General features: G+C 44.1%; 1 protein-coding gene across 1 annotated transcript in view; it reads left to right on the plus strand.

Moving 5' to 3' along the window:
* SMC2 (structural maintenance of chromosomes 2) overlaps positions 1-18,921 on the plus strand; it is a 147,035-nt gene that overhangs the window by 47,059 nt on the left and 81,055 nt on the right. The window contains exons 12-13 of the mRNA XM_030193751.1: positions 3,312-3,450; positions 3,573-3,692. Of these exons, the coding sequence (XP_030049611.1) occupies positions 3,312-3,450; positions 3,573-3,692 (259 nt within the window). The remainder of the gene's footprint in view (positions 1-3,311; positions 3,451-3,572; positions 3,693-18,921) is intronic.

Genomic DNA, 18,921 nt, shown 5'->3' on the forward strand with positions numbered 1-18,921 from the left:
GTTTTTTGAGAGGCTGACTCTGATGAACAGAGTTCTTTGGACGCAGTGCTTACTGTTCTGTTGCAATCTTGTATGTGGGCCACGGTCCACTTCAACTGCAAATTCTTGGGTGTTGAGGATTTTTTGAGGCTGATTGCGGCCCACGCTTGGTTTTCTTTGCGGGCGATTGAGTTCTTTCTGCAGGATGGGTTGCAGAAGGGCCTGGCCTGGCCTTGCACTCGGAGGTGGTGCATTTCTTGCAGAGTGCTTTGCTCCTCCGCTGCTGCAACCTTGTTCACCCTGAAACCTCGTTCGTATTCTCCAAGTGTAGCTTGGGGCTCCTTGTCTACCAAGCATCCTTTTGTTCCTTTGCAGAATGCTTCGCTTACAAGCGGTGTTCTTGGTCGCCAATTCTTCGGCACACAGTGTGTCTGAACTTTTAACGCAGCCATGTCGAGCTGTTTTTTTTCTGCAATTTGCTGAGTCTGGAGTGATCTTGCTTTCGGTTCCTTCTTTCCTTTACAGCTGTGGTTTGGCTTTTCTTTTTTAGCCTCTCTTTTTTCCCTCTTTACGGGAGGGGGATTTTCACGTGGAGTACACGGCGCTTCGTCTTCTGGATTTTCAGAGGGTTCTCTGGTATTCGCAGATGTTGCATGTTTTTCACCATTCAGATCTTCTAACATATAACATAGTAACATAGTAGATGACGGCAGAAAAAGACCTGCACGGTCCATCCAGTCTGCCCAAGAAGATAAATTCATATGTGCTACTTTTTTTATTTGTACTGTCCTCTTCAGTGCACAGACCGTATAAGTCTGGCCAGCCCTATCCCCGCCTCCCAACCACCAGTTCTGGCACAGACCGTATAAGTCTGCCCAGCACTATCCCTGCCTCCCACCACCGGCTCTGGCACAGACCGTATAAGTCTGCCCAGCACTATCCCTGCCTCCCACCACCGGCTCTGGCACAGACCGTATAAGTCTGCCCAGCACTATCCCTGCCTCCCACCACCGGCTCTGGCACAGACCGTATAAGTCTGCCTAGCACTATCCCCGCCGCCCAACCACCATCTGATGTGATTTTTTTCTCGTTGGATTGCAGATGCTTTGTGGATTTTTTGGAAAGATTGCATCCCACCAGTAGCATTGCAGGCTCGTTTCACGAGATTGCTATCTACCTCTTGGGTGGAATGGGTGTGCTTTCACTATTCAGATGCTGCCTTTGCAGTGGCAGTTCTGACTCGGGGAGCGGTGACTTCCCACCCTACTTAGGAATTGCTTTGGTACATCCCCACCAGTTCTTGGATTCGTCTGCTGCATATGCTAAGGAAGGTAAAATTATGCCTTACCTGCTGTTAATTTTCTTTCCTTTAGAAGCAGCAAATGAATCCAAGATACCACCCTTTGTCAGCCGTGCTTGTTTTGCCTGTCTGTTCTTGTCCTGGTCTTTAGTTTCCAAAAAAAAAAAGGAGAAGAGTAAAGAGAACAGAAACCACTGAAGAGGACTCCATCCCAGTCGTGGTTTCTTTTAAGTCAGACTGACAAGATTCTGTTTTTTATGGTTGGTGAGGAAGGCTTCCTGGTTTCTTGTCTGATTCTGCTTGGTGATGAGACATGTACTGAGATGAAGGAGGAGCTGGCCGTCTGGTATCACTGCCTTCAGCTTTGTAATCTCTATCTCCGCCTGCTGGTAGATGGACACAACCCACCAGTTCTTGGATTCATCTGCTGCTACTAAAGGAAAGAATTTATCAGCAGGTAAGGCATAATTTTACCATATATGTGTGTGTGTGTGTTGGGGGGGGGGGGGTTAAGCCCAGGTAACTCAAGTGGTTTCTAGGAAACATTCCTCCCCCTCCCTATCACATACAGACAAAGGGTAGGCTGGGCTTATATTGGCCAGCTCAGGGAGTTCGTAGGCATTTTGGGGGTGGGGGAGGACACCCCTCCCCAATACAATAGTTAAAGAGGTGCCTGCAGTTACCAATTAAACAATTGTTTATATTTCAGTACTTTGATATTTGCATCCTTATTAGCCCTGAAGAAATTCTTTATCAACTTGCTGAAGGCAGCTGTTTACCTATGGTTGGAGAGCTATGATTAGTTGACTGAAATGATAGTCTCGATTTGGGAGCCTCTGAATTAGTAAAATTCTTCCCCTTTCTCATAAACTCACAAGGTCTGAAATTATCTGCTACCAGGTTTGACTTGCTAATCCTTCTTGCTGAAATACTGGTAAGTAGGCATTGCATTTTCCTACTCAACTTACCTTTCAAGAAATCTGACTTTCTCAAATACAAGGCGCAGACAATGCCAGTGTTACTTGAAATATATGCTGGCATGCTTAGTTTTCTTGGGGGCAATTTCTCCAAATGGGCTAGTTTTGTGCATACATGGTAGGAATGAACCTCACTCCTAAGCCAGGGTATGTGGAGTATGATCTTAGTCTCTCAAATTTACTGCTAACACTCTCTGTAGTACTGCCATTGTACCAAAGAGAGCTTCTTTCTAGAGTTCCTAAAATGTAACATGTATAGGCAACTTATCCAGGTGCACTTAGAAGTTCTTTTTGATCAAGCCTGTGGCTCCAAGAATGATGGGAAATATTTCTGTATCTTTCTGCCACATTTTCTTTGCCTGCATTTCTTGGTACTTGAGGATCTTCTCTTTCTCCATGCAATTCACTGAGTAATTGTTTGAGACTGATGCCTCTATAATCAATGCTGTTCTAGTGTTTTTCTCTTTTACCACTGTATCTGGTTTTCTGGCATCCAGTTATCAGTCTGGATAAGGATGTCCCAGGTGATCATAACTTCTTCGTTTTCCACAGTTCTCTTAGGGTCACGATCCCCATGGTTTTCCGGTACACTGATGTTATGATATAACTATCAATCTCTCATCCTTAGGTTTCAGTTCACCTCTCCTTAACCATTTAAGTGTCCAATGTTGATCCACAAATTTTTTGAATAGTTCCTGGAGTAACATTTTGTATTTCCCCTTTGTACTTATGCATTTGTCACTTATTTTTCCCTGCTAATACAATTCCTTGAAAATTATTTTTTCCTCTTCCTTCACAAGTTCCACTGCTTCCTTTGCTTTTAGTACTGATGGATTTTCAGCCATTCCTTCTACGTGTCGGAATGCTTGTCCAAGTTTAATGATGGACCTAGATGACACTTTCTTTCACATTTCAGCATCTTTTGTGCATTGTGCTCTTCCACATAGTTTGTAAAGTATAGGTGCATGTTTAGTTTTCTTCTGTACTAGTGCATAGTTGTTGTCTTTTATTAACTTACTTTGCTTTTTTTTTTTTTTTTTGTATTTTAACTTAAGGGATCCAGAAAAGAACTGGGATGCAAAGCGTGTAAAAGGCCTTGTTGCTTCTTTGATCTCTATAAAGGATGTCTCCAATGCAACAGCTTTAGAAGTGGTAGCCGGAGGCAGGCTGTACAACGTAGTGGTAGACACAGAGGTAGGTTTCTCCAAATAGTAAATATACAATTGTTTCAATTAAAAGAGGATGAAATAGTATTTACAAACTCTGCTTTGCTCTAGACATTTTCTCTTCAACTGGTTTTTAATTTTTGTTTTCAGGTCACTGGGAAGAAACTGTTAGAAAAGGGTGAACTGAAGCGTCGGTACACTATTATTCCACTTAACAAAATTGCAGCAAGACGTCTTAGTCAAGAAACTGTCAAAATGGCCCAAAATTTGGTAGGTCTGATTTTTGTAAACTAAAATGAGTATTCTGTTCAAATATGTAATCCATTTTACTTTTGGGAAGTAATTGTAGTTGAGATAAGGTATGGTTTCCTTAAGTGTTTAGCATATTTAAAACAAATTCTTGGACTTCCGGCAGAGGCATGGAGCGGTGAGGACGCAGAGAACCACTGCTCCGGAGCGCCTCGGTTAATCTGCACACGAATCGCCCCGTTTCCCGCCATACGCGGAAAGCACTTCCATCGAGCATCTTAGAGGATAGCCCAGGAGAGTAGCGGATGGCATCAAAAACAGCCCGCAAAGACGCAAAAGACAAAACCTGGACTGCCGAAAACAAAATGGCGAACAAGATCTCACCGCCGTCGCCGGGCTCTCTCTGGGCGGCGGTGAGGACGGCGGTCGAGCAGGCGGTTGGCGTGAAGCTGCAACTCATCTTAGATAAGTTAGAAGGCTTGGATGAGAGACATACTAAGATGACAACGGAGTTGCAGGCAGTACAACAGAGAGTGGGCCAAGCGGAGGAGGACATTTTAAAAGTCAAAGAGGATCTGCCGCGTGTACAAACGTGCCTCAAGGAGGTGGAGGCAAAGCTGGAAGATCTAGAGAATAGATCTCGGAGAAATAACCTCCGCCTCATGGGGCTACCAGAGATTCTTCCTGAGCGGAATTTGTGCTCCTTCCTGGAAAAATGGCTTCCCGAGACCTTGGACAACGCGGAGCTCACTTCTTCTCTCTATGTGGAAAGAGCACACCGGCTCGGTCAAAAAAGAGAAGGCATGGGCAAGCCCAGAGTGATCATCTTCCGAATTCTAAACTATGCGCACAAGGCTTTGATTTTGCAAGCGATACGAGCGGGCAAAAATTTGGATTACCAGGGGAAGCGCATTCTGTGTTTTCAGGACTACTCCTCTGCAGTGTCGGCGGCAAGAAAAAGCTTTGCTCCGCTGTGCACTAAGCTTTTTGGATTAAAATACAGATTTAGCCTGCTGTATCCTGCCAAGCTTAAGATACTGGATAATGGCCAGACACTCTTCTTTGAAAGAGTTGAAGAAGCAAACATCTACGTGGAAAAGATGCTGGCACAAAGGACGGCTGAAGATCGGTAAGGAAACAAATCTGGGAAATTCTAATAACAAAGACTTATCGGATGTTGCTGGTAAAGCAACGATGTTTATGGTTGTATTAGTTACTTGTTGGAATATGGACAGTACAATAAAGCGAGAAAAAAAGACAGATAATACAGTATGGGAGATATGGACGTCATATAGAAGTTATAAGACTAGACTTATAAATCTATGAACAGGACTTAAAAACTAATACTGCGGAGAACCTGAAAGAGATGTCGCTATAAGCAGCAGGTGGAAAACGGCTCTAGTCAGGACTTGACTGAAGGAGGCGCTCTAGCCGTGGTAACACCGGAAGATATGCCTCGAGGCATAAGCAAGGATAGAGGGGGGTGGGGGAGAGCTGCGGGAGGGTAAAGTTGGAAGTAAGGGGGGGAGAATGTAAGGGGAGGGGGGGGAGGGAACCTAAGATCTGTTATTGGTTGTGGATTAAATGTGGTGGTATGGCTTGGATGGAGGAAGTTTCCCCGGATAGGAGCCATGAGGACGACATTGCTTGGGGAGTGGAGGCTGGGACACTCTCCAGGCGTGATTACGAAGTTTTGCAACAACATGTTAGAACATAGAATGTTAACACTGAATCAGGGGTAACATGAGTACATTACAAGTGATCACATGGAATGTGGGGGGCATACATTCCCCGGTTAAGAGACAAAAAATCCTGAAAGCTTTGAATGATAGGAAAGTATCTATAGCATTTTTGCAAGAGACACATCTCCCTAGGAAGAACATGCCAAACTGAAGAGGTGGTGGGTAGGAGAATGGATTGATGCCCCAGCAGTTGGAAAGAAGGGTGGAGTAATTACGTTGATTAGGAAAGGGCTCAATGTAGAGATCAAGAAAGTATTGACCGATCCGGGAGGGAGATATGTCCTGGCTTCAGTCATAATAGAACGGCAAACATTGCTGCTAGGAAATATATACGCACCAAATAAAACTGACAAACGTTTTCACTCCCAACTCATAAGGAAAATACGGACACTGGGGGACTTGCCAATTTTGATAGGAGGAGACATGAATGAAGTCATAGATCCCGAATTAGATAGATCTAAACCGACGGGAAGGGAACTTGCCAGAACAGAGAGGGGCGTGGCTCGCTTATGTAATACCCTCGACATAGTGGATGTGTGGAAAACTCTGCATCCAGTGGAGAGAGACTTTACGTATCTGTCCAGGGCCCACTCCACCATGTCTAGAATAGATTATATACTGTTATCACCTGAACTACTGACCAGGGTGGAGGGGGCTCGTATTGGACCTATCATGATCTCGGACCATGCATGGGTGAAGGTGTGTTTGAGGGGAGGAGGTGGGAAGGCCTCCATTAGGGTCCTGGTGTTTTCCAGCCTTTCTGTATAGAGATAGCCACTTCCTGCCCTATTTGATGGAGAAGTGGCGGGATTATCGAGATAATAACATGCAACATGGGGAGGATCCCATTCTTTTCTGGGAGTCTGCAAAGGCGGTCCTAAGAGGAGAAATTATATCTTATGTAGCTTTCAAAAGAAAGGTCAGAGACGGGGAGGTGGCAAGGTTAGAAAAGCAAGTGACATCGCTGAGGAGACAATACGGCCGAAGGCATTCACTGGCTATTAAAACACAATTATTAGAAGCGCAGCAGGCCTTAAATGAACTCCTACAGGAGAGAATACAGAAATCAAATACCTATTATAGATACCAACTATATAGGTATGCGAATAAAAGTGGGCGGCTAATGGCTAAATTAGTTAACCAGAAAACGGGAGCTACAAAAATTTTAACCATGAGAGATGAGGGAGGCAAACGGACCCATAAAGACCATGAGATCAATGCGGTGCTAGCTGCGTTCTTTAAAAAGTTATATTCACGGAAAGAAGACTTAGTTACCCCCAGTAACACGTATTTAGATAGTATTGAGCTGCCACAAGTCTCGGAAGGAGATTTGGAAATTTTAAATGCTCCAGTGATGGCAGAGGAGATTGAATGGGTGGTTAAACAGAGCAAATTGAATAAAGCACCAGGACCAGATGGAATGCGGTCTGAGTTCTACAAATTGTTAGGTGCGGAAATAAACCCGGTACTCACAAAGGTATTCAATACATCAATACAGAGAGGTTGTTTACCAGCACATTCAAACAGGGCCCAAATTACCGTATTGCTAAAGCCTGGTAAACCAAGGGATTGCCCTGAATCCTACAGGCCAATATCGCTACTAAATGTAGAAACAAAAATGCTGGCTAAAATATTGGCAAATAGGTTATCGCGGTTCCTCCCTGCTTTGGTGATGGAACCGCAGGTGGGGTTCACATGTGGTAGAGTGATAGCGAAAAACATGCGAAGAATTTGGGCAGCATTGGAAAGAGTAAAGATGGAGAACACCCCAGCAATGCTAATAAGTTTCGATGCCGAAAAGGCATTCGACAGAGTAGGGCGGGAATTCCTTTTTGGGGTGCTAAAGGCATATAGTATTGCGGGATTCTTTACTAGCACAGTGGAGGCGTTATATAACGAACCCAAAGCGCAAGTTTATGCTAATGGGCAATTATCAGAGTGGTTCCCAATCCAGAGGGGCACAAGGCAGGGCTGTCCGCTATCGCCACTTCTCTTTATCCTAGCGATGGATCCTCTATTAAGGGAAATACAGAGTAATGCAGACATTAAAGGGGTCCAGATCAGAGGCATCACATTTAAGACAGCGGCCTTTGCAGATGACCTCCTGGTGTTACTAACAGAGCCCCGAAGCTCATTACCATACTTGCTGGAAAGCTTGCGGGAGTACGGGGATTTCTCTGGCTTTAAATTAAATTACTTAAAATCGGAAGTCCTGGCAAACACGGAAGAACTAAAAAGTGGTTGGGGTGCAGCGTTCCCTCTTCGATGGGCTCCAGGAGAGTTTAGGTATTTAGGCACCCAGTTAGCTATGGATACTCGGCAACTATATGCCCTTAATGTAGCACGGTTACTAAAGGATACGAAGGATCAGTTGTCTAGGTGGTCTGCCCTGCCTCTGTCGCTCATGGGCAGAATACATGCATATCGCATGATAATATTCCCTCGGTGGCTATACATAATGCAGGCTATGCCGATCAGACTTCTGAGAAAAGATCTGGTACTACTCAGAAGACTGGTGGTATCTTTTTGTTGGGCCGGCAAAAAACCTAAGGTGAAGTGGCAACATTTGGTGGGGGCTCAGAAGCATGGAGGTTTAGGATTGCCAGATGTGCAGAAATATAATAAGGCCTGCTTATTGCGTCACCTTAGAGATTGGATTTTGGGAACCAACACTTATACAGATATAGATCTAGAGAAAGCACACTTTCACTCATGGCATGTGAATTACCTGTTACATGTGACACAGAAAAAGATGCCGATAAGGGTTAGGCACAGCATACTATTAGAGCCTTTGAGATGGGTATGGAAAGATTTGTTGGGAGGATGGGGACAAAACCCGACCAGCAGCGTCTTATTGCCGCTGCATGGTAATGATGACTTCTCACCAGGTAGAGATAACAGTATTTTCCGGCGATTCAAGGAACAAGGAGTCACTCTCCTGGAGAGTTTTATCAGGGAGGAGGGGGTGCTGCTGACAACACAAGAATTCATGGGTACCAGTTCGGGGGGTTTAATGGCGCTTTTTGCATACCACCAGCTTCTTCATTATGTACAAAGCCTTCCACGAGACAGTCTGCACCCTAGTTTTGGGAGGAAGTTGAGGGAGTTTTTAGAGGGTGATGCAGCGGGGCAAGTTTCAGTCTCCTGGTTCTGTAGACTTATGGAGAATGCTCAACCACCAAGGGAAGTAGCAGAAGTAGCAGCAGCACGTTGGAGTATAGACATACAGAAACCAGTACCTGAGATACTTATACGACGGTCATTGATGGGGGGTTCCTAAAATAGTACATAGTGCAGAACTTCAAGAATGTCAATTCAGAACGGTACATAGAGCATATTTTTCCCAGAGGAGAGCCTTTCATGCAGGAGTAGTGGAGGAAGATAACTGCCTAAAATGTAAGCAGCCATGAGCCTCATTTACACACTGCATCTGGCTCTGCAGATATGTTAAATCATTCTGGCAGAAAGTGGAGAACTTTCTTAGAGGGGTCCTGGGGCATAGGACACGGGTCACATTTGAACGCATGATGTTTAATGTAGAGGGACAAGAGGGAGGGGGAACCAAGGAAGCCCAGCTGCTGACAGACAAAGCCTGTATATTGGGGAAAAAATGTATACTAAACGGATGGGTATCAGACATACCTCCCTCTTATTGGTGCTGGAGGAATATGCTACACCAGCTTATGCTTTGGGAGTCTAGAGGGGCGAGATTGTCACCAAAAAACAGAGGAAATTCTTGGGAATATGGCAACCTTACCTTAACAGCATATCCAGTAGAGCTCGCAGCCAAGTTCTGAATAGATTACCGGGGAATACAATGAGGGAAGGGGATTGTTAGACACTGTTGGTCTTTCTTTTTTGATCTGTGCTCATCAATATCCAAGTTGTTCAAATGGGTTATATATAGCTGTTATCAATAAAAAAAAAAGGTGAAACTTAGGGGTGGGGATTGGGTTGGGGGAAGAAGAAATATAAAATATTGATGAAGAGAATGTTACTTTGCTCTTACGTGATAGAAGAAAAACACAATGTGTGCAGCTTGCTACCACTTGACCATATAACTTCTAGAGTTTAGTAAGTTTTTCATTTTCCTCCCTCCCCTTTACCACTCCCCGACTTCATCCTTCAAGTACCCTCCACTCCCAGTGTGAACCAAACCTTCCAAACCCCCTACATCAGTTAATAAGAACAGTGTTTCAGAAAAGGATCCCAAATAGCTTCCCACTTAGCCAGAGTTTTACATTTGGTTGCCCAGAGCTTCTCCATGTCACAAATATATCATTTAGTCAAGGGGGAACACTAGATTGCTTCCAATGCGCCGCCAAAGTCACCCGTGCCGCCGACATTGCATGGTGTAAAGATTGTGACTTGGTCAGACCAGGTGGTTTCTTACAAAACAAAAAGAAAAGTGGTGACCATTGGATCAGGTGTGCTATCCAACTTTGTAGCCTATGTTGTATAGCCCTCCAATAGGCTTTAGCTTTACCACAAGACTACCACAGGTGACCCATAGTCCCTCTATCTCCACACTCTCCGACACAAAGGTGGCGTATGGGGATAAATATGATTAAGACCGGGGTTAAGTACCACCTATATAAAACTTTTAACACAATTCTATTTGATAGAAACTGAAACAGAGACCTTTAATGAGGCCCGCTCCAAGAGAGCCCAATCATCCTCACTAATGGTAAACCACAACTCCTCCTGCCACCGAAGGCAATGAGCACAAGCAGAGCAAGCCTGAGATCTTAAAAATTTGTACAAACGAGATAAGGCCCTTTGTACCCTTCGAATCTTCCAAAAATGAATTATCATATCTGAGCCTTAAATACCGGAGAAGATTAAAAAAATGTATCAATTGGTTGTACACAAACCACTCACGAGGCAAAAGTGAGAATTCCTGCACCAGAGATTCAAAAGAATTTAAGGCTTCATCCTCAAATAATTGACCCCATGTGGTGAGACCTATAGAGGCCCATCGAGCAAAAGCTCCTGGGCACTGACCTGGGGGAAAAGGTGAGTTAAGGGCTATAGGAGAAAGGCAAGACATTACTAGCTCATCCCAAAAATAACAAGTAGTGAGGACTGTGGGAGAGGCATCTGTCGGTATTCCACGATATTTTTGTGGAATCCACATAAGCGAACAAAGAGGAATGGATCCCACAGATGCTTGTTCCAATTGAATCCAAAACTAATGAGAAGAGTCCTGGAACCACTCTAATGCTGCCCGAGCCTGAAATACCCAATAGTACCAAAAAACAATGGGAACTCCCAACCCACCCTTCTGAGGGTCTCGGTACATCAAAGACCTAGGCAGGCGAGGGCGTTTATTATGCCAAATAAACTGATTCAAATGGCTTTGTAAGCCAGAGAAAATTTTTCAAGATAATTTCAAGGGCATAACCTGAAAAAAAAATACATCAATTGAGGAAGAACATTCATTTTTAAAGTAGCAATGCACCCAAACCACGAAAGCTCCGAACTGTCCCAACGATCCAGATCCCTATAATTGTCTTTCAGTAAGGGAGGATTGTTTACAGCAAAGAGATCAGAAAAAAGAGGTGAGATAACAACCCCAAGATATTTCAACCCCTTAGTAACCCAGCGGAACGGAAAGCTAACCTGGAGGGAGGTCAGTAATGTGGGAGGCAACCTAATCGGCATAACCTCTGTCTTATACATATTCAGCTTAAATCCAAAAACTGCAGAATACTCTGTAAGGGCTCGGAGAAGATTAGGAGATGAAAATAATGGTTTGGTCAATGAGAGCAAAATGTCATCAGCAAACATGGAAACTTTGTATTCACAACCACCCATTAAGACTCCTGAAACAGGATCAGACCGCAGCATATCAGCCAACGGTTCCATCACCAACGCAAAAAGCATTGGAGAGAGAAGACAACCCTGACGGGTTCCCCACGAGAGAGAAAACAGCAAGTTACCCCCACTGATGCGCACGCAGGCTCGCAGAGAAGCATAAAGAGCCTGAATCCAGCCTCTAAAATGTAAACCAAAGCCACACCGCTCCAGGACCCTATCCAAGAATGGCCAATGTACTCTATCAAAATCCTTCTTGGCATCAAGGCAGAGAAGGCAAAAGGAAAGGCCCTTGTGATGGGCCAAATGAAGTAGATTAACCACTCGACGAATGTTATCCACCATCTGCCTCCCAGGCACAAAACCGACCTGCTCTGGATGAACCAAGTCAGGCAAAGCCTTGGTTAGTCTATTCACCAAACCTTTGGCCAAAATCTCTACATCTGAATTTAAAACAGAGATGGGACGATAAGATGCACAGTTTGTCGTATCTTTGCCTGGTTTCTGGATAACCACTATTCACGCCTCCATCATAGATGGCGGAAAAGAGTTTCCATCACAAATCTCATTAAGAATAGCTGTAAGTAGTGGGGTTAATTCACCAGAAAAAAGTTTTATAAAACTCATTGGAGAGCCCATCAAGCCCAGGAGATTTACCTGTGGGAAGTTGTTTAATGACCCCCCACAAACCACCTCTTCATTGACTGGACTCCCTAAGAGGGCGATATGAGTCTGAGATAAAATCGGTAGCACGCGAGCCAACAAGTATTCATCAATAGCCTCCATGGAGATAGAAGGGTCAGCCGTATATAAAGATTGAAAGAAATCCTGGAAATGTTGACGGATCTTGGGAGAAGTGGTTAAGAAAGACCCCCTACCATCAGCAATTTTTAGGATCGTACGATCCATCCGCTGTTGTCACAACTGGAGCGCCAACAGGCGACCTGGTTTATTACCATCAACATACAGATTCTGATGAGCACGGTGAGAATTAAATTGTAGTTGGTCCGAGTAAATACCATCCAGACGCAATCGCGTGGCCTGTAGCTCCCTAAGCACAACAGTAGACCCAGTGGATTTATTCTGCTCCTCCAAGCTCTGGATCCGAGCCAAGCACTTAGTCACCTCCGTTCTCTGAACATGCGCGTTGTACCTAGCTTTTTGGAGAAAATACTCAACGCATCCCATACGACCCCCAAAGAAGAAACCGAGTGCATATTATCCTTCAAATAATCCCGCACAACAGTGCAATGGCCAGCCATAATCTTACTATCCTGCAACAAAGTGTTATTAAGGGTCCATGTCCTACGTTTATCTTCTTCACAGAAAGAAGAGAAAGTTACCCATACATGAGCATGATCTGAAACCGTAATGGGACCTATTCCAGAGTCAAGACCCCCCCCCCCTCCGCCAAGCGAGTGTCAACCAGTATATAATTGATCCAAGAGTAAGATTCATGAGAATGGGCGTAAAAAGTGTAGTCCTGAGCTTTGGGATGCAGCAAACGCCAAGGATCACAAACCCCCAGGTCTCGTACGAATTCACCCAAAGGCTCTGGAAATCTTATGATCATTAGCACGGGGGGAACTGGACCTATCCATTGCCGGATGAAGAGTGGAAGTGAAGTCCCCCCCCCCCCCCCCCCCCCACCACCACCACCACCAGGATGAGATATCCATCCTGTAAAATCTAGAGTGCAAAGTTTGGAAAAAAGTCTCTTGAGAATCATTAGGAGCTAAAGTAAGAATCAGAGTGAAGCTAAAGTTACTTTTCTGCTATCAGTTTGCATATTCAAGAATAAAAACCTACCAGCCACATCTCTTGTTATATGCTCAACATGTACCTGAAGAGAGGAGTGCAGCAAAATTGCAACACCTTGTTTCTTAGGTCCATCGCCCGCAGAGGCACAGTACACATGATGATATTGAGGATGAGCCAAAAAACGCTCATGTTCTCTCTTAAGGTGGGTCTCCTGCAAATATACCACCTGGGGATTAAAATGCAAAAGTACTTTAAACAGCCTTTGGCGTTTCTGAGGAGAGTTCAGTCCCTTGACATTATAAGTGAAAACCTTTAGCTTAGCAGACATTGAGGCATATTTTCAAAGCACTTTGGGAGGCTAAGTTCCATAGGTTTCTATGGAACTTTGGGAGGCTAAGTGCTTTGAAAATGAGCCCCATTGTGTAATCAGAGAGTTAACCCCTAATAAGCAACCAGACAAATGATCATGGAAAAATATTGCAACACACAGATCATGCTTCCAGAAACCCAAATCCACCTCCCTACCCCCTACCCCTACTTCAACCATCCAAAGTCCACCCCGATTTCGATCACCACCCCCCTTCCCCAATGCCACCCATCCCCCCTAATCCACCCCAACCACCAGACATCTACAAAGACCCCTGAATGGGAAATCAAGGAAATAAACCCAGACTCAAAACACGCTACCCAGAACCACCTCCCTTTACACACTCGCCCACCTCCCTCCCACATAACCACATCCTTTTACCTCATATATCTATCCTGAAGAGAGAGAAATAAAAAGGGGGGGAGAAAGGAAGAAAAGGAAAAAGGGTTAAGAAAACTGTAAAACATAGCCTTGCTGAACCATTTCAGCTATCAATTATTCAATAAGTCCCAGAGTCACACAGATTGATGGGTTTTCTTGTTCTTTGGAGAAACCCGCTGCCATTGCTGGAACTTCGCCCTGAGGGCTGGGGCTACCAACGTTTTAGGCAACAGCGAATTCACAACACCAGTGTCTAACAAAATCTTCCAAGCCTCTCCTAAACGACGAGGTCTGAATGTTTTCCCTTGAATGGTGAAAGATAGGGCAAACGGGAAAGACCATCGATATAAAATTTTTTCCTTGGTTAAAACATCCAGAACCGGTCACATTCTTCGCTAAGCCAGTGTAAACTGAGACGGGTCTTGAAAAACAGTTACCTTAGTCTAGTTAAACTTCAGGGAAGAGACCTGTCAAGCTCTGGAGGAGACACTCTTTGTCTGCAAACTTGGCAAATCGCACAACTATGTCCCTGAGCTGGTTACCAACTGGCTTTCCCAACGCCTGGTGTGCTCTTTCCAGAGCAATGGTTTCTGCTCCTTCCTCCTCTCCCAGCAGTTGGACACAGAGTAGGCAGATAATGGTAATAACATTCTTTTCATCTCCCAACACAGGGATGCCTCGAAACCACAAATTCTTCCAGTGCCCCCGATTCTCCAAGTCATACAGTTTGTAACGTAACTTGTCTAATTACTCTGCTAGCCGCCCGACCCGGGAGTGAGATTGGGTTAGTTGCTCAGTGTGTTCCATGACACGTGCTTCCAGTTCCTCCACTCCCCCACCCCCCCAAGCTCTTTAAGATCTACACTCAGGACATCCATTCTCTCCAAAATTTCCTCTTTGGAAGTTTTAATTTCCGCTTGAATGTCTGCCAAGCATTGCTGAAGGGATTTAGAGGAGATACGCTTGGTTTGAGCACGTGCATCAGCGACTGATACCACTGGATCAGAGTCCGAGGGAGAAGGGGGAGCCGGCGAGACATGGCTCTGCGCAGCCTTACCAGAGTGACGTGCAGAATGGCGCTCAGGGTATTTACACCCAGAAGAAGGAATCTTACTCATAATCACAAGTAAGCCACAAGGTAATAAGTAGCTGAATAATGGTTCGCAGTGCTCGGACGATGCCAATGGATGCTCAATTAAATCAGGGAAATGAGGAAGCTCAAACTAGACAGCCATTCGGAGCCCTGACGTCACTTCTCTTTGCAAAACTTTTTGTTTACGTTATGAAGGTTTGCCCTCTTGATGAAAGAAGTGATTAATCTCCCCTAATGCAAAGTTAGTTTTCAGTGAAATGTTCCTCTTTGGCTGCTGTTTTTCATATTCTCAGTAGCAAGTATGTGCAAGCTTTGCTTGTTAAGTAGGTGTACATGTGCCCAATCTGATGGCAATTAGTTTTTCTACACCCTGATTTAAAATAGATGTTACTTTTTGCCCAGTCATGAGAACAATCAGCCTGCTGTCCTAAGGAGCTTAGCCGAGATTGGGTGGCAGAGCCGGTGGTGGGAGGCGGGAATAGTGCTGGGCAGACTTACACGGTCTGTGCCGGGGCTGGTGGTTGGAAGGCGGGGATAGTGGTGGGCAGACTTATACGGTCTGTGCCCTGAAGAGGACAGGTACAAATCAAAGTAGGGTATACACAAAAAGTAGCACATATGAATTTATCTTGTTGGGCAGACTGGATGGACCATGCAGGTCTTTTTCTGCTGTCATTTACTATGTTACTATGTTATGCAGAATACCTGTCTATGGCTACTTTGGTCCAGTTGTAGTTTTTTTTTGTACCCGTTCTAGTCAACTTTGTGCCAGGTATTTGCTGCCCTCTGCCATTGTTTTTCCGAGTGAAGAGAACATCCACAAGCATGGAATGGGGTTAAACACAGACTAGAGCAGTAGCTTGACACATGATGTGCAAGGTGGGCATCCAAGTCTGAAGGCAGTGTTTTCACAACAACATCAAAAGTCACAGGACAAAAGCTGGGTTTTCTTAAGGCAGCCTGAATGGTACTTGGTCATAGGTAAGAGGGAAAGCTGGGTTCTGGCTGTTCAACTTTACAAATATTGCACAAGAATATCTAGCTGCCTTCTCTTGACTGTGGGATTCTGAGTGGTTTGGGAAAGTGGGAATGTTTCAATGCTGTTTTGAGATGTCTAGCAACTGATAGATGGTAACTAACACATAGAAGCAGCAAAAAGCTGTGTCTATGGCTTGTTCTACACTGTCCTTATAATCCTCACTGAAAGCACCATTTCTGAAATATACATAAACACATACATGTACGTTTTTGTGCATGTATTTTATTCCTGCTTTCTTTCCAAATAAGCATATAGTTTGGGGGAATGGGAGGCTGAGGAAGGCTTATTTATAAACCTTATAGCTCTTCCACATAAGAACATAAGCACCGCCATACTGGGAAAAGACCCAAGGGTCCATCAAGCCCAGCATCCTGTCTCCGACAGTGGCCAATCCAGGCCTCAAGAACCCGGCAAAAACCCAAAAACAAAACAAAAATTTAAATTAATAATGTTCAATGGACTTTTCCTTCAGGAATCTGTCCAAACCCCCTTTAAATTCAGCAATGCCAACTGCTGTCACTACATCTTCCGGCAACGAGTTCCAGAGTCTACGCACTGAGTAAAGAAAAACTTTCTCCTATTTGTTTTAAATCTACCACATTCTAGCTTCATCTTATGTCCCCTGGTTCTATTATTGTTAGAAAGTGTAAACAAATGCTTCACATCTGTCCGCTCCATTCCACTCATTATCTTGTAGACTTCTATCATATCATCCCTCAGCCGCCTCTTCTCCAAGCTGAAGAGCCCTAACCATCTTAGCCTTTCCTCATAGGGAAGTCCTCCCATCCCTTTTACCATTTTCGTCGCCCTTCTCTGCACCTTCTCCAATTCCTTTATATCTTTTTTGAGGTGCGGTGACCAGAATTGAACACACTACTCGAGGTGCGGTCTCACCATGAGCGATACAACAGCATTATAACTTCCACGTGTTTGTTTTCCATCCCTTTCCTAATAATACTCAACATTCTGTGTGCCGCCTTATCTGCCGCAGCACACTGAGCAGAAGTTTTCAACATCTTATCCACGATGACTCCCAGATCCCTTTCTAGGTCTCTGACTCCTAACGCAGAACCTTGCATGACATAGCTGTAATTCGGGTTCCTCTTTCCCACATGCATCACTTTGCACTTGTCAACATTGAACTTCATCTGCCATTTGGATGCCCAATCTCCTAGTCTCGTGAGGTCCTACTGTAATCTTTCACACTCCTCCTGCGACTTGACGACCCTGAATAACTTTGTGTCATCTGCGAATTTAATTACCTCACTAGTTACTCCCATCTCTAGGTCATTTATAAATATATTAAAAAGCAGCGGTCCCAGCACAGACCCCTGAGGGACCCCACTAACTACCCTTCTCCATTGAGAATATTGACCATTCAACCCTACTCTCTGCTTCCTATCTTTCAACTAGCTCTTAATCCACAATAATACCCTACATCTGATCCCATGACTCTGGAGTCTTTCATGAGGCATTTTGTCACATAGTTTATAAAATACAGAGTGCACATAAATATCTGTGGGACCTGTATAAAATTATCAGCAAAGGAGTAGTGTGTTTAGCAAGGCTCTCCTGTAAGAAAACGGGGTACAAACAAGCCCAAAAAATTGACATATTACAGTTGACACATCATTCTGTTGCAATGGAGTCTACTTTAGGCAAGTGCTCTAAGAAGCACTCCTAAAGCATCACCTGGAAAAGATCTGAAAATCTTGGATATTATGGGTAGGAAAGTGTTTCAGGGCACAGTGCTTGAACTTGAGAATTGCAACTCATTAGCTTTATATGGTGTACTATATGCACTGGTGCAGTTAGAGACTGTAACCTTTTTCTGAATCTTTCCTTTAGGACAGAGAGACATTCTTAAACCAACTGGCCGGCACCATAGAGTGCATGAAGAATTTAATTTGATCAGTGTTAAGTTGCTTGGTCACACTGGTACTTGCAGATAGATTGGGATTGAGATAGAGATTGGGGATTCTAGTGTACTGAAACAGGATTAGGAAGTTTGAAGCTGGAACCATAGCTTTAGAGCAGGGACTGGAGACAAGATCAGGAGCTAGGTCAAATGTCAGAATAAAGAAACTGGTAGCTCTAGGCTGGAACAAGAACTGAAGATACATTGTAATTACATATCTATAGCTGGAGTCACATAGATAGAAAGAGTGGAACATGCCCTAGAAGCAAAGTGGTACTGCAGATCCAAAACCAGAAGCAGGTCACTTACTACAGTAGCACTAGTAAAGGTTAAAACTGAACTTAAAGGCTACTACTACAGGACTTAAGTGAGGAAACTGGAACCATAGTTCTGGCATGAAGAATCTGGAAAGTCAAGTTTCAGTGCATGGCCACAGTTTCCTGATTTTTAGTCAAAATTCCCTGATTTGATTGGGAATATATAAGTTAAGGAGGGTAAGCATGCTGCTTTCCACCTCTAAAACTAGGAAGAGATATCTACCCTCTTTAGTGAGAACTCTTTTACGAACAGTCCAATGATAGGCTTTACCCAGCCAAATGTCAACTTCTGTCGTTTTAGGACAGACACGGTTGGAGGCAAGGTGCACCTCCACATACTTTGATTTACAAGAAAGTAAATATTTGTGCTTCACCAAAAGATGTTTCTTGAATAACCAGCACATCTGCTCCCAAGAACGTTGCTTCTTTAAACAGTAAATGATGCTTAGTTAAAACATTTAGACCCTTAACATGAAGGGTCCTTGCAACTTAATGAATATATCCAGAAATTCTCCATCCTTCACGAGTCCCAGTCAGGCTTCCGTCATGCCCACAGCACTGAAATGGTTCTTCTAACCTTAATATCTAAATTCAAACTTGAAATAGCAAACGGATACAACATCATCCTCTTACAATTTGACTTATCCAGCACTTTTGACATGGTTGACCATTCCATCCTTACCAAACTCTTGGACAAATTTGGGATTGGTGGAAACATTATCAACTGGATTAATAACTTCATTACCACTAGATCCTATCAAGTCAAAGGAACTACAAATCTATCATCCCCATGGTCATCAGAATGTGGAGTACCA

This window comes from Microcaecilia unicolor, chromosome 2 (assembly GCF_901765095.1).
Source record: "Microcaecilia unicolor chromosome 2, aMicUni1.1, whole genome shotgun sequence".
In the NCBI taxonomy this organism is placed as follows: Eukaryota; Metazoa; Chordata; class Amphibia; order Gymnophiona; family Siphonopidae; genus Microcaecilia; species Microcaecilia unicolor.